General features: G+C 38.9%; 1 protein-coding gene across 1 annotated transcript in view; it reads left to right on the top strand.

The window, feature by feature from the left end:
• The window catches only part of LOC136863623 (KICSTOR complex protein SZT2), an 874,751-nt gene that overhangs the window by 772,572 nt on the left and 75,886 nt on the right, over positions 1 to 26,293 (top strand). The window contains 3 exon segments of the mRNA XM_068226020.1: positions 8,865 to 9,078; positions 20,581 to 20,711; positions 20,799 to 20,995. Coding sequence (XP_068082121.1) covers positions 8,865 to 9,078; positions 20,581 to 20,711; positions 20,799 to 20,995 — 542 coding nt within the window.

Genomic DNA, 26,293 nt, shown 5'->3' on the forward strand with positions numbered 1-26,293 from the left:
GCAGACCAATCATCAACATAAATGCCTTTGATTGCTTTTAATAATCTGTCCTTAGTTCCATAATTCCCCAGTATGGCCAATATCTTTTCCATTGGTGCTCTGTCATATGCTTTCTCTAGATCTAAGAAACATAAACATAACTGTCTATTCCTCTTGTAGCATTTTCCACTTACGAGGGCAGATCAGAAAATAAGTTGCACTTCCCAGTTATGGCCATTTATTACACCACCTATACAACAGCAACACGACTATAACGACATACACTGTAACGTCACTTTTCCACATAGTTTCCAAGAGACTCCAAACATTTCTGCGAATGCACAACCAACTTGTCGATGCCGGATGCATAGAAATTTCCTCCAGCGTTCTGCAACCACTCGGAGACAGCCGCCTTCACCTCCTCATCGGTCTGGAAACGTCGACCACCGAGCTCCGTTTTGAGCTTACCGAACAGATGAAAGTCACATGGCGCTAGGTCGGGACTGTAGGGTGGATGTTGCCAGACCTCCCACTTGAAACGCTGCAGCAGTTCTCTCGTTTGGTGGGCCTTGTAAGGTGTTGCGTTATCGTGCAACAAAATCACACCGGTGCTCAATTTCCCCCGGCGCTTCTCTTTAATTGCTTTACGCAACCGGTGCAACATTTGACAATACAACGCCGCGTTGATCGTTATTCCTTTCGGCATGAATTCCATGTGCAGCAAACCCTCCATGTCAAAGAACACTGTCGCCATAACCTTACCGGCTGAAGGTTGAACCTTGGCCTTCTTTTGTTGTGGTGATGAGGGGTGCACCCATTCCATTGATGTTTGCTTCGTTTCGGGGGTGAAGTGGTGGACCCACGTTTCGTCGCCTGTGACGATTCGCCGCAGAAACCCGTTGCCGTCTGCGGCATAGCGTTGCAAAAATGCCAGGGAGGATTGGAAACGTTGTCCCTTGTGCTCATCGGTGAGAAGACGTGGGACCCATCTTTGACACAGCTTACGATATCCAAGGTCCTCATGAACAGTAGCGAACACACTGCCATACGACATGTTCAGCTGCGTCGCGATTTCTCTCAGTTTAATGCGCTGGTTCTGTCTAATGATCGCATTCACACTGTTGACCTTTGCACGGATGATGGACGTTGCGGGCCTGCCTTCGCGATGGTTGTCCGTGATATCCGTGCGTCCGGCTTCGAATTGCTGACACCACTTTACAATACCTTGCCGGGAAATAGCCTGCTCCCCATACACAGCACTAATTTCACGATGAATGTCTGTGCAATTCTTCCTTTTGGCCCATAGGAATCGGATTGTCGCACGCACCTCATATTTGGAGTGAACGTCCAGTTGACGTGCCATTGCATTTGGCCGCTATTCACACAATACTAGACGAGACACCACAGCGACCTGCCTAACAGACATGTGGGCTGTGTCTGTCCCTTTCTCCGCTGTGCCTACGTTTGCGACACACAGCACGCTGCTGCGGCGCGTTAGTGCAACTAACCTTTTGATCCACCTATGTACCTGGTGCATACTGAAAATCTTATCCTGACAGTTCCTCTGTGGTCTGGAACCACACTGGTTTTCATCCAACTTCCTCTCAACCACTGATCATACCCTTCCTTCCAAGATGCCAGCGAAGACCTTCCCTGGTAAATACCTTGATAGTTATTGCAATCCTTCCTGTTCCCTTGTTTATAAGCAGGTGCACTTGCTGCTTTTGTCCAATCAGAAGGTGCCTTACTAACATTCCATGCTAATCTTATTACTCTGTTAAGCCATTTTATCCCTGCCTTCCCATTATATTTCAATATTTTATGTCAAATTCAATCTTTTCTTGGAGTTAATTCACCATCATTTCCACTTCCTCCTCATTGCGGACCGTGGACGGCGTAAGACGTTTAAGCTTGCTCCTATGCTGCGAGCCACAGACGGCGTAAGACGTTTAATGCTCCGCGTGAAGCAATGCTGTTTATATTCGTCATCTATGCATTCATACACCTTAGTCAGCGTTACTGGTTGTAGCAGGAAGTTGGTTTAACTTTTTGAGATAACCCTGGCGTTGAGTGGGCTCATGTTAATCTAGCTGTTTTAGCGGGAATATCTCAGCACTTCCTTGCGCGTCAAGTCGGTACTTCAGATTTCAATGCAGTGCGTGTCGTTCTTACCGAGTGTAGTATAATGGCTTATAAAACCAAGTTTCTTACGGAAGATAAATTATTACATATTGTTCACAATGATGATTCTGGTGATGAAATTATTCCTCAAATAGACTCAGATAGTGAAAGTGAGAGTGACGAGGAAATTCCGATTCCCGAATCCGATAGGCCTATAGAGGAAGGTGAAGTGCCTGATACATATCATCCTAGTTATTGTCCACCTGTTCCACTATTTACAGAGAATTCAGTTATAAATGTTCAAATAGAAAATAAGCAGGATATTTTGAGTTACGTGAGTATTTACATGAATGATGAATTTTATCAGTATGTGTGTGAGCAGACCAATCTATATGCGAGTCAAGTGATAAGGGCGGTGCCCCGGCCTTTCACAAAGAATTCAATCATGCAATCGTGGAAACCGATTAGTCCAAAATCCTGATATAAAAATGTACTGGACCGAAGACCCTGTTTTTCATACCCCAGTATTTTCTAAAACAATGTTCCGAATACGCTTCCTTCATATTCTTTCATTTCTTCACTTCAGTGACAGTAATCATAATGCCGAAAATACAGATAGGCTGTATAAAATTAGATGTATTTTGAAACCTGTGACACCAGATATCACACCCTAAATATTTACTAGAGGTAAGCACGAAGTATCATTTTTCTAACATTCATAGTTTAGGAGTAATTGTAAATTTTATTAAGTGATGCACGTCAAGAGGGCCGGACATGAAAATGGCTGGTCCAGGCATTCAAGTGTCCCGCTCAGAAGCTGGTACTGAACGTGTTAAGCCATTTTATCCCTGCCTTCCCATTATATTTCAATATTTTATGTCAAATTTAATCTTTTCTTGGAGTTAATTTACCATCCTTTCCACTTCCTCAGTTGTAATTTCACCAACATCATTGTCCTCTTTTCCATGAGCTCCTATTACATTGAGAAGATTTTCAAAATATTCCTTCCACCTGCCCAGTGGTTCCCTGGGAACTATTACAAATTCACCTGATTTATCCAAAACCCTATTCATTTCCTTTTTCCCTCCCTTTCCAAGATTCTTTATTACTGTCCAGAAAGGTTTCCCTCCCACTTGACCTAGTATTTTCCAGGTTAATACCAAAATCTTCCCATGACGTTTTGAATTCAACAACTATTTGTTTCGATCTCTTTCTTTCATCTATGTACAATCCCCTGTCTGCTTCAGTCCTTGTTTAGAGCCATTTCTGATATGCCTTCTTTTTACGATTCCAAGCTGCTCTCAATTCGTCATTCCATCAAGGTGTTTGCTTTTTCCCATCTTTATGCACAGTTGTTCTTAGGCATTCCCTTGCTGTTTGTACTACGACATCCCTGTATGTCACTCATTCTCCTTCTATATTCTGAGCCTATTTACTGTATTGTTTGGAACTTTTCATTAATCATATCCTTGTAATTCTCTCTCATTTCCTCATCATGGAGATTTTATACCCATAGATGTCTGCAGACAGAGTTCACTTTCTCTAACCTAGGCCTTGAGATACTTACTTCGCTGCAGATCAGATAGTGGTCTGTATCATCAAAAAATCCCAAGAATACCTGCACATTCCTAACAGATTTCCTAAATTTGAAGTGTGTTATGATATAATTTCTTATTGTTCTGGTGTCCCTACCACCCCCTCCCTGTGTAGCAGTGAATATCCTTAAGCTTGAAGAATGTATTCATAACTGCTAATCCATGCTAGCACTGAAGTCCAGAAAGTGCTTCCCATTTCTAGTAGCTTCCGTATCATCCCTACATTTACACATCTTTGGATCCTTCAATTCTATTTCCAACTCTTGCTTTGAAATCAGTCATTGGCTCTATCCTATCCTTACTCTTGACCTTGACTACGATGTCACTCTGTGCTCAATAAAACATGTCAACTTTACCCTCATTTGCGCCCTCATATGGTAAATACACTGAGACAGTTCTCATCCTAATTCTTCCAACAGGTAAATCTACCCACATTATTCACTCATTTACATGCTTAACAGAAATTGTGTTGTGTACAATAGTATATTTAATGAACGATCCAATCCCACACTTTGCCCTTCCGTTTTTAACACCTGTTTAGAATACGTTATAATCTCCTATCTCATCCTCATTATCTCTCATTATCTGAGTATCATTAATTCTCAACACATCTAGATGCTTCCTCTTGCTTATTCAGCCAGTTCTACTTTATTTCTTCCATAAGCCCTATTAAGTAATATTAATAGTTCCCCATCAACTTCCATTTCATTCCCCAAGTTTTTTCCATGGAGTCTCTGATCTGTCGGATGGAAGTGGGACTCCGTTACCCCCATAGGTCGGAGGCTTGCTTAAAACATTCTGAGCATGTTTGATGAAAATTCTGTAGAGCTGGATGCTACCCTACTTAGACATAGTCCCAGCGAGAATCTCTCCTCTAACGGGTTAGGGACCATGGTGGATTGTATAGTCCTAGCTGTATGAGTTCAAGGAGGGCCATAAATTAGAATATTTCCAAGATGCCCACTCCTATTCCATAGCAGTTTGTATCCTGACTCTCAGGACCACTTACTAGGCCACTCAGCCATTGCCCATGGTTCACAAACTAGGATATAACTACAGTAACCCATGCCATGAACCACTATTTTCTTAACAGTGTAGATTATTATTTTGTGGATATTATCTTATTCTTCTCCATTAGTTTTCATTATTGTTCTGAATCGTGAGATTTTATATTATATTTGTTAAATGTATATAGAAAGAGTGGAACGGCAATTGGAACACATAAAGAGATTGACTGGGAGAAATAAAAAGAAAACACCAAAAGACAAGTACAATATTCATACCTTCTTACACTGCCCTGTTCAAATAAATAGCTATATCTTCACCGATCCCAGTTCTTCTACATCAGTTTCTACTCAGCGCACAACAAACTCTTCTGATTCCCAGCGTCATGGGAAGAGCAGGATTCAACACTCTTTGAACAGCCATCTTGACAATTCTTCAGGCTTGATGTGGGAAGTTTGGGATAACAAGAAAGCTGAATAAACACACCAAAAGGGAAGAGACAAGTAGATGTAGATGAAATAGAATTAATGGCGAGAAAACCTGTGTATTGTGAGATGACAGTGTATAAAGATGTGGAAATTGTCCTTGTCTTCTTTTCTCTTGCTCCCTTTTCTGATGCTCAACTGTCCGTGTGTCTGTCCTATGTTGTGTTCCTCTTCTATCCCTGTCTTTCTATATACACTACCTGACAAAAAACACAAAAAACAAAAAAGGAGTGGTCCAGTATTATCCCATTTCGATATGCATGCATACCATTGATGTGTGAGTAAATGATTAGATTTACAAGGATCTGTAATGTGTAGAACACTCACCAGAGTACATTTGTGATGGCACCGTCCTGTTGTTAAGTTGTTACCCGTCAATTGCTGTGAGTCAGACAGTTAAGCAAGAAGTGCAGAGAGGACTACGTACAGTACAAAGCACCTGCGATGCCTCACAGACGCGTTAGACAGCCTATCCACCAACCGACGGCATTTGACAGAGGCAGCATTGTGGGACTGCATGAGGCTGGTTGATCATATCGTGCAATTGCCCCAGGCATGTGGGCCATTCAGATGTGACAGTGGCCCGATGTTGGACTCATTGGGTACACGAGGGCACCCAATCATGTCGTGCAGGTTAGGGTCACCCCAGGTGAGGAACATTGTATGGTGCGCCGAGTATTGCGGGTTCCCATAACTTCAGCACCCTCCATTCGCAAATATGTATTGGAGACTCTACAATATCCTGTAAGTTTCCACAGTGTCTTGACGACTCGTCCGCTGGATTGGGGTCCTACCGCCCCATGCATTGGTTGCCATTGACACTAGAACACCAACGCCTGCGTTTGGAGTGGTGCCTTGCCCGGGAGGCATGGACAGAGGACGACTAGCATTGTATCATGTTCAGTGATGAGTCCCTCTTATCCATAACCTCCGATGACCATCGTGTGCGGGTTTAGCGGCATCGAGGGCAGAGAGCAGATCCTGGCCATATTGTGGAAAGACACACAGGTGTAATCGCTGGCATCATGGTGTGTGGAGCCTTAGGATATGCATTCAGGTCACCTCTAATAGTGCTTCGGCAGACTTTGACGGCACAGCAATACGTCACAGACATTCTGCGTCCGCATGTCCTACCCCTTATTGCACAGCACCCTGGGGCAGTGTTCCAACAAGATAATGTACATCTACACACAGCACATATGTCTATGGACTGCCTAGAGCATGTTGAGGTCCTCCTGTGTCCAGCAAGAACCCCGGATCTCTCCATCATTGAACACGTGTGGGATGACATTGGAAGGGGACTCTGTCCCAGTACCAACCTGCGGGATCTGGAGGGACATTTGTGTCACCACCCCCCCTTTTTTTGGCTGGGCACATAATTTAATGTACATATAAAACAAAGTAATAATGTAATAATCAAAATAACTAACCTGAAGGAACATACACCAGCCGATGATACACCATTAAAACATTTCAAATTTCAACAACATACACAAAACAAAGATACGCAGAATTACCAACATGACATCTAGAGAAAGGATATAGGAAGCAGGCCGGGAAACCCTACAGAGGACGTGATGTTACGTGACGTTGTAGGGAAAAAGACGTGAGAGCGTTTACTCTTCATTCAAGTTTACTAATAATTAAGAAAATTTAACAAATTAATATTACAACAATTAAAAAGATAACATTAACCAGAAAACAAGATGAAACGAAATGCGAGATTTCTGTCCATGGTTCTTCAGAATGTCAAAACTAACCGATAAAATGTTTTAACTACTTTTAAGGAAGGTGAGCATAGCTTAACATTGAAATTCACAAGGGAAATTTAACAGGGAATATGAACATAATTCAACCATCTTACAAGGCAAATAGAAAAAGAGTTTACAAATTATTACCAATAGTTTACAAAGAAAATAACAACGGCGTTTGAAATTTAATGCAGAGGCCTTTAGGGTTGCTGTCCTCTCCTAATACACATCAGTGAGAGACACATCGCTCCACAGGCTTACCCTACATTGACGCAGCACTACGGGAGGCAACCCGAATGGAAAAATTAAAATTTACATTACACAAAAGGTTAATGAAAAGGAATTGCCTCCAAAACAAAGGATATGCCTAGCTGACGAACTAAGGCATTACAAAACCAAAACGGTGAAAACCAGGTTCTAAGGTAAACTCTGAAACAAATGAATTTACATATTAATTTAACATTCGAGAAAAGAAAACATGCTTACCCCGAGATGACTGGAGCCGCTGAGCGGACCACCTTACAAGGTGCGTCCGATCGTGAGGACGTACAAAAACCAAAGACGCAGACCAGAGCCCTGCTACAACAGAGTAGCCAAAGGCCGGAAATTGAGAAACACTCAAACAGCCAATGAGGGAAGCTACCTACGATTCGACCTGAAATTTTCACCAATCAAAATGGCTGTTATTCCAGCCAATGAAAATACCTTACCTAATATGGTAATCTGGGAAACACATTCTAGAGGTTTTGATTGCGAAACTCAGCGATTTTGTGATCGAAGCCTCCACGTGGCAAATACAGGGTGATGCAAAAGATGGGTTACAACAAGCATACTACTGGAGATCTCCAGTACCCAAAATACAATTTCTTCCAACACTCATAATGATTAAATAAATATCAACTGTCTCTCCTGTGAGCCCTGAAAATTCTTTAAATTCACAACAAATAAAACACATATTTCATCAACTTTGTCGCAGATGTCTTAATTCTTGCGATGGCGATTTTAGCAAAAATGTACATAAATATAGAACCAAACAAAAAACAAATATTTAATTGAATTCTTTGAAAATGTCTGAGAGGTCCTTAGTTTTTTCAATGACGATTCCACGACAAATTTTTAGCATAATGACAAGAATTAAATTATTCCAACCATGTTATGAACTTCTCATCACCGGTGACAATTTGCAACAACTGAGGACAAACTTGCCTCAGGAGAGGTTCCAAAGGCTGTTTGACACCCTTCCGAACTGCATAAGGGCACGCATTGCGGCCAGGGGGGTGCGACACCATACTGACCTGACGCTAACATTCCACCTGTAACTGCCAATGGCCTGTCTCTTTCATTCCATATTGTAATTAGTTCAGTACAGGCACATGATCTTTCAGCATATGTAGTTTCATTCACTTTCAACCACTCCTTCTGGGTGCTCATTCTTTTGTCAGGCAGTGTATAACTTGATTTGTGACTTATTTATTTTCATTACTTGCACTTGACTGTTAATTTAAACTTTGTGTTAGTTAATAATCAGACATGGCAAATATTGTTCCAAAGTGAAAATCGAAGATGATCATTAGAGAAAATTGTCAATCTTCTTGCAGGTAAACTTCAGATGCCAAGGTCAGTACTGGTAAGTAATATTTGTGCTCAGGATACTACCATCTTGAAAACACCTAAAAAACTGGATTTGTGTAAAGTGAAATGTCCAGGATTAAACCAGTAAAACAGAGTTATTGATTGATGTAGCTTGAGCTATATCTTCAGAGCAGAACTTTTTATTGACAATGGAATCATTTTAACCACTTGGTTGATTGGCAGTCTCCAAATTAATTCCTCAGTGCCTTCAAAATGATTTTCCCTAAACTCAGCTGTGATAATTATTGGCTTATATTCTTGATGTACTGTTGTTCAGTTAATGTTTCTTATTTCAGTTTACCCTCTCGTTTCTGGACGAATGTGATAAAATCAAGATTCTGATGCACCTGCACTCTTTTACGTATGACTTCCATTTACGGAGCATCAGTGCCTATGTCTCCGGAAGCCAAGCATCTTTGAAGCAGGGTTATCATCTGATAAACTTTCTTGATGACTTCCTCAAATACTACTCCAAAGCACCAAATTTTGCCAGAAATCTGGTCTATGCAGGTATAGATATTTTTTGTTTTGTAATGTCATTTTATTTGTTCTGTTGGAGTGCTTTCTCATGTTGTATTTAATTTTATTCTGTCATAATTCTGTGTTTACATATGAGAAATTGAGAGCTTCAGATTTTGTTTAATACAGTACAATCTCCATAATCCAGTCATTCAGTAGTCTGACATGTACAATAATCTGGCCTTTTTTTTTTTTTCTCCAACTGGCATACTATGTTTAAACATTTGGATTTGAGTTTTGTTTTGTTTTTGAAGAGATGACAGGAAAAAGTTTTCAAAATGTCTCTTCATGTTAAGAAACAAACTACAATTGACAGCTTTCTTACTGAAAATAACAATGGATAGGCTACTTTCCTTTCCCAAAATAAAGTGCACAGTGTTATGTTTATTCCAGTTGTTTATAAGTGTTCTTAATTGCAATGTGTATTTTTTAGTTATTACCTCAAATATAACTGATATGTTCATAACATACAGTACGTACAATATTAAACGAATGTGCATGAAGTCTCTTTGATTTTGTACATTTCTTTTCCTTTCTATGAAACCAGATATTATAGCCTGTAAATCACAGTAATGACGCCCTCCTCTGGTGCTGTGAGTTACATTATGCATTTTTTGTTCTATTATAATGATGATAATGATTCATCCTCATCCTGAAGAGAGAATGGATCCCCAGTAGTTCCAGTATCAGCTATCATAGAAATCTCTTGCATTACTGAAGAGGCCTATTAGAAAAATTAAGAGAGGAGTAGTTTCTCGTTGCTTTCCTCAATTAACCAGAAGGTGCTATTATGTATTCGTCTTTAAAACTCACTCAAATGTGTAGATCAACTGTCCCTACAACCTTATTTTCATAACACTGTTCACAGAGATTGGTGTCATATACATACGAGAAGGCGTAATCCACTGTAAGCACTCTTTTTCATGAATAATGAACTAACCTTATGCATTTATTCATAGTATGTTAGCTGATACATTCTGATTTCATAATTTTAAGAAACAACATATATATATTGTACCAGGAAGGCATATGGCTTGGCACATCATTTTTCTAAGTCATTATTTATTAAAGAACTGCTCAGCTTTAGCGTCTGAAACAGCTGTATGAATGAAAGTTCTGGATTCCGCTGCTTGCTGCAGGAGTGAGAGAGAGAGTGCAAGAGGGGAACAGGCCGATTGACGTAATCGCCACATGTTCTCGACTTCCCCTATGGAATACTCTGGAAATATTTCCGTAACTTTTGAATGGCTTAAGATACAGAAATGAGAGCTACACCAACGCGAAGCCCACATTTTGAAAGAATAATAGCCACAATTTGGGATTAATCCATCCAGTAACTTTGAAGATATTGAAGGTAGAAGTTTGTCGTACGAAGTCCGGCTCCATGGCTAAATGGTTAGGTCACAGGGGTCGCGGGTTCGATTCCCGGCAGGGTCAGGAATTTTAAACTTAATTGGTTAATTTCGCTGGCACGGGGTCTGGGTGTATGTGTCGTCTTCATCATCATTTCATCCTCATCACGATGCGCAGGTCGCCTACGGGAGTCACCTCAAAAGACCTGCACCTGCCGAGCCGAACTTGTCCTCGGACACTCCCGGCACTAAAAGCCATACGCCATTTAATTTTTTATTGTTGTACAAAACCACTTTTCTGTCGTTTGGCGCAGTGAGCCAGCCCACAGCGGGGTATATAAGGTCAACGTCTTGACAGGTATATGCGGTTGAAATTCGCAACTCAACCATGCTGCATCACATTACGTGAAGTTAAAGTGAATCGTGCCGTAATACTTAGAATTTCATTGTGCGAGACCACAATAATTAGAAATTTCAACTGCGTCGTGAACGTGTGAAATATTTTAAAGCACTTCAAAATTGAGCTTCGTGTTACAAGACTTAAGAATTTTTCTACCAAGTTGTGAACTTGTGATTTTGAAGATGTATTCAGGTTGAATTTAATACAAGTGCTAGACTTGTCAATTTACAGCGCATTGTAGACTTAACTATGTTCAAGGTGTATTTGAACTCTGTCACTATCACGTACTGTGATAAGAACATTGGAAGGACTGTGCGCGATAATTTAAACTTATGACTGTTGACAAACTCATGAATTTTGAGACATTTCGATGTGTGTTTTGTCTGTAAATATGATTTTGAACTGTTCAAGGTGTTATGCTAGTCAAATACTCAGTGATTAGTAAGATTAAATGTGGTCAATTTTCACATATTTTGTGAAGGTTTAAACAGTATCATTAGAAAAGAGACTGAACCTTAAGGACATTTTATGTCGGTAATAGGAAATATGGACTTTGTTAGGTTAATTCACACAGATAATCTACTTAATAAGCGAATTCTAGAATTTTAGAGACTCTCGCATACATCATGTGAACTGAATTTACGCATGAATTTCCATTGACTGTGACCCTAATATTCATGCTGAACTTACTATGTGATTTTTGAATATTCAGAACTGTGCCCAGTGTTCACTTCCATGCTATATGAACTGTGCATTTAAAAACTGTGCATTAAAAATTTGTAACTTAAGAAGTGATTTCATTTTTATCTTAAATATTTTCCACAGAGACCTGACTTGTGTTTCAGACTGTGCTAAAAGACTGTGTTATTTTGGGTCACATGTTAACTGCTGCATTATAAAGTGCAAGTATGAACTATGCTTTCAAACTCATCTAAGTGTAAAATACAACTAATTACTCTTAATTGACAATGCTACGTCTTGTATTATCGTGCCAGTTGAACTTTCCCGTGTGTCCATTTTCTCTCTGACAAACACCGGAAATCTTGTTAAAGTGTCGAAACCTCGTATTATTTTAAACATCGAATCCAGCGTGGGACAGGCTACATCGTTGGAGATATGTGGTGACATCGAGGGATGATACGTGGTAACATCGAGGGGTAATACGTGCTAACATCGAGGGATGAAATGTGGTTCGCCGCTGTTGGTGCTGAGTTCAACCTCAGACCGATCATCGTGAGAGTTCCAGCCACCGAACTGCGGAGCCGCATTTCAACCGTTCCTGTTGCTGAATTCAGGTGATATAAGTGTATTTTACAATCTTTCTTGGGTGAATAATCTCATTATATTGCACCAACACATTAACTAATTTATTGCCAAGAAACTCTATCAACCACAATACTCTAGTGCTACGTTAGTCAAGTGCAAGTGCCTAATCCATAAAAATATTTTGGTCATGTGAATTTCAATTCTACTACCTAGAGAAACCATAGGAAGTAAATTAACAGACCTGTAGGTCATTCTATTTATAACGATTTAAAAAGACTTTAGGATATTTCTGAAGCAAGTGTAATTTGAAATCATTCTATTATGACTTAATTGGACTTTAGGATTTTTCTGAAGCAAGTGTAATTTGAAATCATGCTTAATTGATTTAAAGGACTTCAGGATTTCTGAATCAAGTGTAATTTGAAATCATATTTAATCTATAATGACTTAGACAGACTTTAGGATTGCACAGAAGTGATTGAAAGATTAAATATTTAATTTGAACTTTGAGATCTTAGTCAGTTGATGAAGTAATTTAAACTTAAGGTTTATGAACAAAGCGTTTATTTTAAATTTTATTTAATTTGAATCCAAGAGTGAAAATTTAATTGAACTTTAGGGTTTATTTAACTGAAGTTATTGAGAACAATAATTCATTCTGGACATTTTACAAACATCAAGTGGATATATGCAACGAAGATTATATTTTGTTCAATCTTAACAACATTTAAAATTCTGCAATTTGATTTCAATCTGAACATGTTAATGGAAGATTTACTTTCAAGACAATCTTTAGTGTATTTGAATGAATAATAGAAGCAGCGTGATTTTTCTTCTAATCATTAATAAATTTATCAGAAAAATGTTAATACCATCTATTATTTGCCCTGCAAAAGTTCTTTCTCTGTACCTGCTCCGGAAAGACCGTACACTACCTGAGATCCTTCCCATGCTCTTGTGCCCAATAACTTTTCCTGGTACAGTATTGTACCGGAATTGACTGTACATTAAGTATTTCTTAAATAAAATATGTCCTAAATAATTTATAAAGTATTAGCAAGTTTATTTTCAGAGCTCATTCTAACAAAGTCTCACAGGAGCAAGTAGTCAATCCGCACAATGCTAACTTCATCATCACACAGCCAGCACAGTATCCAGAACAGGTTGCATCATACGATATGGAAACATTCAAACATGGAACTTTCTATATCCTAAACCAATTGAGGTATTGATTCAGAAACAATGGCATCTTATAGTGAACATTATAAACATCTCCTCGTGTTAATTTCTCCAAAATCGATCAAGGGATTATGGAAATATTCAAGATTTTATAAAACATTACGTCAGAGCTAGATCTGTATAAAAGGCCATAACTCTTCGTCCTGTCACTTTAGATCACACAGGCAACACAACAGTGTTGGTTTTCCGCATGATACGGAGTCAACCTGCAGGCGAGATTATGCCTAAGTGATGTATGAGTTGTGGAACATAGACTAATTCCGGCGTTACGGTACTTATAAACTTCAGTAAGTTGAACCTCATTGAGGAACTTATAAACATTGAAGAAGGTGATGATAAGACTTGTATAACTAACATTTACATGTGTGCTAGAATCCATAATAGTGATTTTTCCCAGTGAACTTGACTTAAACTTTAACATTACGATGTGAATAACAGAATATCCAGAGACTTTAATTTTAACAACAATTGTTTAGACATTATATTAAATGTGGAGTTAAAAGTGATTATTTTTTCTTCGAACAGACTTTTCACAACAACAACAACAACAATAATAATACCGGGTGTGTTGGCCATGTGGTCAAGGGCACGCGGCTGTGAGCTTGCATCCACGAGATAGTGGGTTCGAATCCCACTGTTGGCAGCCTTGAAGATGGTTTTCCGTGGTTTCCCATTTTTACACCAGGCAAATGCTGGGGCTGTACCTTAATTAAGGCCACAGACGCCTCTTTCCAACTCCTGGCTTTTCCTATCCTATCGTCGCCATAAGACCTATATGTGTCAGTGCGATGTAGAGCAAAAAAAAAGACATGATACAGTATAGGCTTTTGGGCTTATGCTGTGTCAAGAAAATTAGGTGAAATTCTTAACGTTTTGCAGAGAACTGTACTCTGCATCCTCAGAAGAAATCTCGACTGTCCACGAGAAAGGCTTCTTAAACAATGTTACTTTGAATTTGGACGTTATAATAGAAGTGGAAATGGTACGTTCATTCGCCACCAGATGGTCCCCAGGACGTGGCACAACACTAGCGTTTGAAGCGGAAGATTAGACAGATTGTGATGGTTCGGTCAGCTTCCGCTAGCATTGTGCCATGTCCTGCGAGCCATCTGGTGGCGAATGAACGTACCATTTCCACTTCTATTATAACGTCCAAATTCAAAGTGTCATTGTTTAAGAAGCCTTTCTCGTGGACAGTCGAGATTTCTTCTGAGGATGCAGAGCACAGTTCTCTGCAAAACATTAAGAATGTGACCTTATTTTCTTGACACGGCATAAGCCCAATATTCACACATTTATACAGGGTGAAGCGTAATTCGCGCACTCGGGCGTCGCAGCGCGACTCCTCATATGCCAGCAATAAAAAAATGTCTCTTACAAAATTTCGTCTTGCGAGTATATCCGGCAGAAAAAAGACATTGAAGAGTAGCAATCTGGTAACACTGTAACCACATGTAGGGTAACTATCTCTGTCAGCAGAAGTTAGTCGTACTGTACACTAGGTGCAGTGGATAGAGTTTTGGGTTAGCATGCAGGAGGTCGAGTGGTCGATCCTGGGTTGAAGCGTATGTTTTTAATTTCGTAAATGTAGTCCAGGTGGTATGGTATCTGGCATCTTAATCGTCAACAGCGATTGCAGTGGGTCCTCTAGAAACCATTTGCACTTACATACTACGATCCTAGAAATGGACGAACAATCATTTTCATTGGTCAGCTTTGAAAGGCGCCCTTTCCACGTCGTGGGTGTGAATTTATTCACATCACTTCATCTACTAGATGTGAAACCTGTTTCAGCTGGCTATTTCTTATTAGTCTAAACAGGTATTTGTTGTTTCAGCGTTACAAAATGTTGTAAATGTAGAATACGTGTGACCTCGGAAACGGTGTCTTACTGTATTACAGTAGGTAATGTCAGATGGAAATTAGCAAATAAAAATGGGCCTCAACCCAGGATCGAACCATCGACCTCCTGGATGCCAACCAAAAACTCTACCCACTGCACCAACTGTACAGCACGACAAGAATGTGCTGACAGCGGCAGTTACCCTACATATGGTTACAGTGTTGCCAGATTGCTGCTTTTCAACGTCCGTTTTCTACCGGATATACTCGCAAGACGAAAATCTGTAAGAGACCTTTTTTAATTACTGGCATGTGAGGAGTCGCGCTGCGACATCCGAGTGCGCGAATTACGCTTCACCCTGTATATATATATATATATTGCAGTATGACAATGACGACGACTTATAGAGATTTGATATCTAAATGACAAAATCACTGGCTTCTCACTAAGACAGTTGTGGTTGGAATCTTTGACCAATGTCTTATGAGGTTTTTGAAATGAAAATTTCCTGTAGGTCAGATTCAATGCAGAGCTGGAAGTCTCATAGCTGTGATCATAATATGAATTGCCTCCAAGTCTGTAGGCCAATAATGCCTTATGGAACATTGATGAATTAAAGTAATTTAAGTGTTCTTATATGTTTATATCAACAGGAAACACCAGGTGTGTGCATAAGTTTTTGCTGGTTTTGTGGTAAAGAAAACATGCAATTTTCAAGGGAAATTCATTTATTGTTTATTCAAAATATTGGCCATCGGCTTCTACACACTTTGCCCATCTTTCAGGTAAGTTATGAATACCATGCCAGAAAAACTGCTTGTCTTTTGTGGCAAACCATTCATTGAGCCATTTTCCAACTTCCTCGAAATTGCTGAAGTGCTGCTCTGCAAGCGCGTGTCCCATTGATGACAAGAGCTGATAGACGGCACCAGGTCGGGGGAGTACGGCAGGTGGGGAAGGATGTCCCATCCAAGCGATTTCAAGGTGTCTTTCACTGGTTTTGCTGTGTGAGACGGGGCATTGTCGTGTAACAAAATCACTTTGCCACGTCTTCTGGCTCATTCTGGTCGTCTTTCGATCAATCATTTGTTGGCGATAGCGTTGTGCATTAACGGTTTCGCCAGGCTCTAAGAGTTCATAATACACTGTATCGCTCTGGTCTCACCAGACACAAAGCATGGTCTTTCACATTGAAATCACCATGTTTAAATTGTCGAAGCCACATCTCACATGTTCTAATCGATGTAGCATGTTCACCATATGTTTCTACCAGCAAACAATGACTTTCCACAGCCTTTTCCTTTTGATTAAATAAGAATAGCAATGCGTACCACAAATGTTCTTTTCAAGGCACAAACGTCGATGTGATTACTGAACGATACAGCACACATCCTAGTGTTTGGCGGACTCAACTTGTGTGTGTTGGTAGATTAATGTCAGACGAACAAACTGACGTACGTGTCAAATTCATACGCTGCGTACTGTTCGCTGGTGCCATCTCTTAGTGAAACTGGGAAAGACTTATGCATACACCTGGTAAAATGTTTAGAAAGATAAATCATTTTAATTTAAACCAGTCTCATTTCTAAGTACTCTTCTGCTGATTGGAGGCTTCGGTTTTATAATTGGTCTACCTAGTCAGTTGGTTACATGGCTGTGGTCATGCACATGTGAGCTTGCATTTGGGAGATAATGGGTTTGAATCCAACTGTCGACAGCACTGAAGGAGGTTTAGCATAGTTTCCCATTTTCATACCAGGCAAATGGTGAGGCTGTACCTTAATTAGGATCACAGTCATTTTCTTTGCTGTCTTAGCACTGTCCTATCCATCACTGTAAGACCTGTCTGTGTTGGTGCAACATAAAACAAATAGCAAAAAGTATATAAAATAATAATTGGTCCAACAGATATTATCTGCAAGAACTGGAATTTTGAGAGAAGACAGCATTTGCTGTCTGTTCGGTAATTTGTGTATGTAGGCCTATTGCTGTTGAATTGAAACCACATTAGTTTCATGATATTTGGTATGATTTGTGATATTTGAAGATGATTCTTTTTAGTTTCAGTTTATTTAATTTATCATTGTAAGGTTCTTCAATCTGTTGAAACTAATTTATGAACAAGAACAAATTTATAAACTACATAAATCTGTTTAATCATAAATTAGTTTTGACAGACTGAAGAACCTAACAGTTATAAATTTGGTATGATTTAGACCAGTTATTCGTAAGTCCTATTTCTTGTTCTCACACCGGTGGGGTCGTGGGTGTGAACTGTGTTGCACATGTGGATCTGGCCCGGTTTTATGGCTGGACGCCCTTTCTGATGGCAACCCTCTGTGGAGGGATGTATTCACTATTGCGTGTTCCTGTGGTGGTTAGTAGTGTGGTGTATTGTAGGAATATGGAGAGAAATGTGTTGGAACAAACACAAACACCTAGTTCCCAAGCCCAGCCGGGAATTGAACCCGGGGCCCTCTGAACTGAAGGCAAGTATGCTGATCATTCAGCTAGGGAGCCAGACATTCAACAGTCCTCTTCATCTGTAAATAATAAAATTTATCCTGAATATTATGACTTATAATATCATGAACTAACCTTAAAAGTATACATGTGACTACTATTTATTGGTACTTTTCAGATAACTTGTCTAATTATGCTGTGTAATATATGAAGACTGCTCACAGCCATAATCTACAAACTGAGATTCAAGCTTGTATTCCACCATTCTCATTTCATTTATCTTTTGAAAACAATCCCTCTAACAAACTGCTTCAAATATTCTTAAAATACCTGAAATTGATTTTTTTCTGTCAAGTCATAATTACGCACCTATATTGGGGATTATGCACATAGAGTAAATATGTGTACAGTGTAACCCACATAAGTTTATCACCTCAGATATGTTCTGACTAGTTGGAGATAGCAGTAGGCAATTTTCACCTTGGTGAATAACAATAAGGGGCACATGAAAGGACGTGCGATATGTATCCCGTGCATTTATAATCAGTGAGGCAGCGATACCAAGTTGTTTAAAAAAAAAAATGGAACTATACCTATTTCTCTCACATACACAGGTGGTCATAGGCAGCCACATTCAGCGATGTTATTATTTCCAAAGTCATACATGGGGCACTGGTGAAAAGAAGCATGTAAGTGTACACATTTTAAAATTTGGCACAGTCGGGTGTTAGTCGCCCAAAGGTCAAGAAGACAGCGCTACGTATGATTCATGCCTCATGTTGGTGCCTCCTCCTCCGTTTGTCTTCATTGTTCAGAATATTTAAATCAGACGTGGTGGTTTGCGTGGCTCATTGAACTTTGTTTTAAGAAAACAAATAGAAATATTCATATCAGGGGGAGGAGCTGATGCACATAATCATTTTTTGTATAACTCTGAAGGTATGGAGGCCAACATAATTGTCATTAAAGTTACAGAATGTACAAAAAGAATACTTAAATGTAATTGTTCAGGAGAGAGATATCCATGCGGTGTGCAATCATATGGCTCATAGTGAGTGCCTTAGGTAATGTGTTCAAAGAGATGACCATATTATGATGCAACACATCTCTGTATGCACCATCACCAATCTACTCACTCCTGTCAGTGTTTCTGAAGATGTTGCAGCAAATGCAACAAGCAATAATGTCTCTCAGAACTAATGAATTAAGGGGTAGGTAAACTCAATTGCACAAAAGTTGGCCAGAAACGAAATAATGTTATACATTCTGGAAATGCAAGGATATTTGTAAACTGCAGATAACTGGTGGCAGAAGAGATGATAGTTGGAATCATACCACCTGCACAATATGTTCATTGTATTTCAAACAAGATAATTTTGAAAGAAAGTCACTGTCTACGGCGGCCAATTTGTATGCTTTGAGGCTTCACATTTGTTATCAATGAGGAAGACATGGGCAGGATGATGTTTCAGAGGTTGTTTGTACTGGGTGAGCAAAATAAAACTGCCCTGGAAAATATTTACAATAGAACTGATGCAGGATTGACAGGAGATGCTGGAAATGGCCTCATCTGAAGAAATGAACAGCTGAGGATCCAAAAGTCCTGACCCCACTTCACTCAGGAACCACTGGCAGAACTCAACACGCGAAGGTTCGTCTGGACTCTTTAAGGCATGCACAACAGTAAATTTGTTAGGATACAGATGGAGGTCATTTTTCGACACGATGATCTCTTAATTCCCATTTGCACATACAAATGGCATTGAGATTTTGTCAGACTTCGTTCCAGGCTTTCCTTTACTCGAGCAAGGTTTTCTGGTGTTTGAACTCTTTTTGGATAGTTACAGGTTTTATTTGCTAAAGAGCCTGTTTCATGCCGTTTTGCTACTAAGTTTTGCATTGCAGACTTTGCTAGAGGTTTGGCCCAAGCACTTCCTGTCTTAAACTCGTGTGCAAACAGTTCTGCCCAGTTTTTCTACTAATCGTGCTTCGCATAACACTCGACAGTGAACACGGGTTGTTTTATCGTGAGCACCATTTTGTCACTAAACACATCTGCTCCTCTCACTCACTCGCACGTAATGACACAGCAATATACTCTGGACAGAACATGCTGAGATGGATAAGTGCAGACATGTAATAGCAACCAGTTGGTACATCAAAATCACGGTTTCCAGCAATTCCTGTGATGGGCAGTTCTCCTGTTCATTAACAAGCCATCAGTCTTATAAATATTTTCCAGACCAGTTTTATTTTACCCACTCTCTATATTCAGTCACCCTGCGTGACATGAACAGGAGGTAGGAGGCACATGTGGCTCTCGTCTTCTTAACCTCGGGGCTACTCGCTCTTGACGGCGCCAAATTTGAACGTGTCCACAATTTAACTCTCATTTTTGTCAGTACTGCATGTCTGAATGTGGAAATCGTTGAATGTGTCTGCCTACGAACAACTATGTTTGGAACAGAAATGAGTATAGTTCCATTTTTTAGAAACAGTTTGGTGTTGCTGCCTCGGTGATTATTAAAGCACAAGACATGTATTGCACATTCTTTCACGAGCCCCTTATTGTTATTCACCTCGGTGGAAACAGCATATTGCTATCTTAAACTAGTCAGAAGATATTTGAGGTGAAATAATTTTTAGGTTTTCACATGCCCGTCAGTTTTCTGCAGTCTCATCTTACAGCTGGGATAGTGTATAAGGAGGGTAGGAGGAATTTAATTAAAGTGTTTATGTATCATTTATATAAACAGGGAAAAACTTGATTAATGTAGTTGCTGTAGTAATTAAGAAATGCTCCTAGAATTTGACTGTACAAGTTCAAAATCATTTGGCAAACTTATTTTATAACTTTTCCAGGACATTTTGTTAAAGTCTTTATTTCTGTGCTCAAATCTCCATTGTTATAGTGTTGTATTTAATTTTAGATAGCCTGACTGTGAACAATATAACCACTCCGGCTCGTCAGCTGTTCAATTACTTGTTGAGTCATGAGAAGATGTATAATATGGAAGTATTCTGTATGGCTCCAGTTGCTCAAGAGAATGATTCTTCTTTGGTAAGTAGAATCCTATAAAAAAAGAATATTGTTCTTCCCTTGATTTATAAAGTGCTGGTTACTTAAGAGTATTTTCTTTTCCCTTAGGATAATGAGTATGTTCTTGTTCGGCTAGAAAGCACTCCGTATGTAACCTACAAAGATGCACATGATATGAATCATACTGATGACTTCAATGTGACTCTTATTGTCTCACATGATACACTGTCATATGACCAGAAAGACAGTTCCATAGAGCAATCGGTACTCCACCTCAAGTTTTACCTAATTCTAACGAGCCGAAGGTGAGTATATTTTACATTCAGAATTAATAATCCTCTGTTGGTGCTTTAGAATGTTGGTGTAATGCTGGTATAAAGATCCAGAAATCTGTTTGGAGTGTGTTAAAAACTTACCTGCTTTTTTTTTTTTAATATGTGGTTAAATTCACAGATTCTTAATTCTTCTGCATGATACAGATCATTCACTGCATAAGTTGAAATCACATATTGAAAGTATAGTACAATCTCCAAATTCCAGCCGTTTGGTAGACCAGCACGTCCAGTAACCTGGCCTACTATATTGAAACATCTGGAATTGAATTGCATTCATTGTCATATGGGCTTTAAAACCATCCACTGTGAGCTTGTATTCGCGAGATGGTGGGTTCGAATCCCACCGTTGGCAGCCGTGAAGTTGGTTAGCCATGGTTTTCCATTTTCACACTAGGCTAATGTGGTGCTGTACCATAATCAAAGACACAGCTGCTACCTACCCAATCCTAGCCCTTTCCCATCCTTCAATGCGTTAGTGCGACGTTAAACCACCTGTAAAAAAAAAAAAAAAAAAAAAAAAAACTCCACTAGCTCTTTGTTGTTATTTACTTGGATTATTATTGCGAAATGCACTGCATGCTACAGTTCTGTGTTCCTTGTGTGGCTGCATACTTTTATCTGTGGTTTGAACAAAGCCAGACTTGAAGAAACACTTCACCGTTGTGCGATATCCTTAATAAACTAGATCAAGGTGAGAAACCAGTGTACCAGTACAATGTTGTTCGTGCAACAGTCTGTGTTATTAAAAGGAACTGGGCAAAACTTGAAGCAGACAGTCAGTCTGCCAGTCAGTCATTGATTTTAATTATGGGCTGTTGCCACAGTGGCAGATTCCCTATCAGTTTTTACCAAGACTTTTCTTAAATGATTTCAAAGAACTAGGAAATTTAGTGAACTTTTTTCATCATAAATTGCTCCAATCCCTAATTCCTCTTCCTATAAATGAATATTAGCCCCAAATTGTCCTCTTGAAATTTCCAACTTTATCTTCACATTAGGATCTTTCATATTTTTACAAGCTCCACTCAAGCTTATTCACCTACTAATGTCGATCCATGCCGTCTTTTAAATTACAGCTCAGAACATACCTTTTCATCAAGTAGCTCATCTGCTTACTCCTAAGTCTTCCCAGCACAAAGTTTGCAACATTTTTGTAACACCGCCCTTTTGTCTGAAGTCACCCAGAACAAATCCTGCTGCTTTCCTTTGGATCTTTTCCAGTTCTCATATCAAGTAGTACTGGTGAGGGTCCCATGCACTAGAACCATACTCTAATTTGGGTCTTACTTATGCCCTCTCTTTTACATCCTTACTACAACCCCTAAAACTCTCATAACCGTATGAAGAGATCTGTAACTTTCATTTACAACCTTAATGAAGATCTTTTCTTATATTAACCCATGAGGTACTTTTACCCCATTAAGAAAGTAAACAAATTTGAAAAGACGTTTCCTCTAGGTAAAATTGACACCCTGACTTTCTCACCCAGTTTACCATCCTGCCATTTTCTGCTGTCAATCTCACAACTTTGTCAAGGTCTTTTTGCAGTCACTCACAATCCTCTAACTTATTTATTACCCTTTACAGTATAACATCATCTGCAGGAAGCCTTATATATGATTCCAGTTATTTACTCATGTTATTTATATACATAAGAAAACATCAAGATCCAATAATACTGCTTTGCAGATACCCCTCTCCCACTCCTAATCATTATGGGATCAGATAGTGGTTCTCTATTTCTGAGCTCTATTTTCTAGAAATGTAGCCACCCATTCAGCCATTCTTTTTTCTACTCCAACAGCCCTCATTTTTTATCAGTAGTCTCCCATAATCTATTCTATCAAAAGTCTTGAATAGGTCAATAGCAATACAGCCCTTTTGATCTTCTGAATCTAATATATCTGCTATATCTTGCTAAAATCTTACAAATTGAGCATCACTGGAATAATTTTTTGTAAACCTGAACTTCCTACTATCAAACCAGTTAGTAATTTTGCAAGCATTTCTAATGTAATCCAAAAGAATGCTTTCCCAAAACTTACAAGCAACACATGTCTAGCTGAATGGCCTGTCATTATCTGCTTTATGTTTATCACCCTTTCCTTTTTACCGTGGGGCTACTACAGCAACTCTCCATTCATTTGGTACAGCTCTTTTATTTAAACAGTAATCAAATAAGTATTTCAGATATAGCACTACATCCCAACTCGTTGCCTTTAGTATATCCCCAGAAATCTAATCGGGCCGATGACCTTCGATGTTAGGCCCCTTAAAACAACAAGCAACAAGAAATCTAATCAATCCCACCTGCTTTTCTAGCTTTCAATCTTTTTTTTTTTTTTTTTTTTTTTTTTAAAGTGTCTTTGTTGTATATATGTGTATATGTATGTAATCTCAACAGCTCCACCATTAGCTGTTAAAATGCTCTAGACACCACTTAAAGAGGTATATTAGGAAAATGAGGAGATCTGTAGTTTCCCATTGCTTTCTTCATGAGGCCAGACATTGCTGTTATGTATCAATCTGCTGAGCCTACTGAAATGCATGCACAGACTGATACTATGAGCAACATTTTCACATCATTCTAAACAGGGACTGGCTGCACAAGGAATGGCATACAAGTAACATATTTGCTCTAGCCCAACTGGGACCTCCTTATATCCAACTATCTTGATACACTGCTGACTGAATACTTCTGCCTTCTGTAAGTCCTTACATATACACTCCCCTTGTTCATTAATGATCCCTGCAATGTTCTTCCTGGAACCTTTTCCTGCCTTTAAAGTACCTATGTCAGATTATGTGACTCAGACGGTTGAGGCGCTGGCCTTCTCACTCCAATTTGGCAGGTTTGATCCTGGCTCAGTCGGGTGGTATTTTGAAGGTGCTCAAACACGCCAGCCTCGTGTCGGTAGATTTACAGGCATGTAAAAGAACTCCTGTGGGACAACAATCCGTCACCTCAGTGTCTCCGAAAACTGTCAAAAGTAGTTAGTGGGACGTATAGAACTATTATTATTATTATTATTATTATTATTATTATTATTATTATTATTATTATTATTATTAATTAATTAATTAATTGATTGATTGATTTATTAATTTATTTATTTTAATTTTTTAGCCAACATAGGACTACTTAGGTTTATGGAGGTTTTCCTTCCTTTTGTCAGCCAACTGTTTCATCCTTTCTGAATGTAATTTTCTTTCTACTCCTGGAATCGCTCTTCCTATTCTCTACTTGTTGATTTTTGTCTGTAGTCTAGTGAGTTTATCTTTCAATATGTTGAGTGTATTTGTTTTGTATTTTAAATCTTCTATTGTAATATGCAACTCTCTCATGTCTTCTTTAAGTACTGTGATCCATCTAATATTATTCTTACTCTTACTCTTCCATAATTTTTCTATTATTTTTCTACTGATTCTATTTTCTGGTGACCGTATTAGATGCCCTAAGAATGATATTCGTTTCTTTTTCATTGTCCTAGTCACAGGTTCTATTTCTTTTTAAACTGTCTCATTGGAAGCTAGTCTGCAGACTCCATTTACTTGATAATTTTTATTTAAACAGGTTCTACCTATTCTCCTTTTTAACTTGAGTACTCTATCTATTGCAACTGTGTTTGTTCTTTTGAATAATGTTTCACATGCATACATAATTTGTGGCTGGGTGACTGTTTTGTAGTGTTTAAATTTGGTTGCTATTGAGAGAACCTTTTTATTATATGTATTCTTGGTAACATGCTGTGCTGTAACCAGTTCAATCAATCAATCAGTCAATCAATCAATCAATCAATCAATCAGTCAGTCAGTCAGTCAGTCAATGAATGAATGAATGAATGAATGAATGAATGAATGAATCAATCAATCAATCAATCAATCAATCAATTAATCAATCAATCAATCCTGATCTTCATTTAGGGCAGTCGCCCAGGTGGCACATTCCCTATCTGTTGTTTTCCTAGCCTTTTCTTAAATTATTTCAATGACATTGGAAATTTATTGAACGTCTCCCTTGGTAAGTTATTCCAATCCATAACTCCCCTTCCTGTAAATGAATATTTGCCCCAGTTTGTCCTCTTGAATTCCAACTTTACCTTCATATTGTAATCTTTCCTACGTTTAAAGACGCCACTCAAACTTATTTGTCTACTAATGTCATTCCACGCTATTTCTCCGCTGACAGCTCGGAACATACCACTTATTACATGTGATAAATATCATACCACTTAGTCGAGCAGTTCGTCTTCTTTCTCCCAGTTCTTCCCAGCCCAAACTTTGCAACATTTTTGTAACGTTACTCTCTTGCCAGAAATCACCCAGAAAAAATCGAGCTGCTTCTCGTTGGATTTTTTCCAGTTCTTGAATCAAGTAATCCTGGTGAGGGTCCCATACACTGGAACCATACTCTTGATGGGGTCTTAACAGAAACTTATATGCCCTCTCCTTTACATCCTTACTACAACCCCTAAACACCCTCATAACCATGTGCAGAGATCTGTATCCTTTGTTTACAATCCCATTTATGTGATTACCCCAATGAAGATCTTTCCTTTTATTAACACCCAGATACTTACAATGATCCCCAAAAAGGAACTTTCACCCCATCAACGCAGTAATTAAAACTGAGAGGACTTTTCCTATTTGTGAAACTCACAACCTGACTTTTATCCCCGTTTATCAACATATCATTGCCTACTGTCCATCACACAACATTATTGAGGTCATTTTGCAGTTGCTCACAATCTTGTAACTTATTTATTACTCTATACAGAATAACATCATCCTCAAAAAGCCTTACCTCTGATTGCACTCCTTTACTTATATCATTTATATATATATAAGAAAACATGAAGGTCCAATAATACTGCCTTGAGGAATTCCCCTCTGAATTATTACATGGTCAGATAAAGCTTCACCTACTCTAATTCTCTGAGATCTATTTTCTAGAAATATAGCAACCCATTCAGTCACTCTTTTGTCTAGTCCAATTGCACTCATTTTTGCCAGTAGTCTCCCATGATCCACCCTATCAAATGCTTTAGACAAGTCAATCGCGATACAGTCCATTTGGCCTCCAGAATCCAAGATATCTGCTATATCTTCGTGGAATCATACAAGTTGAGCTTCAGTGGAATAACCTTTCCTAAAACCGAACTGCCTTCTATCAAACCAGTTATTAATTTCGCAAATATGTCTAATATAATCAGAAAGAATGCCTTCCCGAAGCTTACATGCAATGCTCATCAAACTGACTGGCCTGTA

Source organism: Anabrus simplex, chromosome 2 (genome assembly GCF_040414725.1).
Source record: "Anabrus simplex isolate iqAnaSimp1 chromosome 2, ASM4041472v1, whole genome shotgun sequence".
Classification (NCBI taxonomy): domain Eukaryota; kingdom Metazoa; phylum Arthropoda; class Insecta; order Orthoptera; family Tettigoniidae; genus Anabrus; species Anabrus simplex.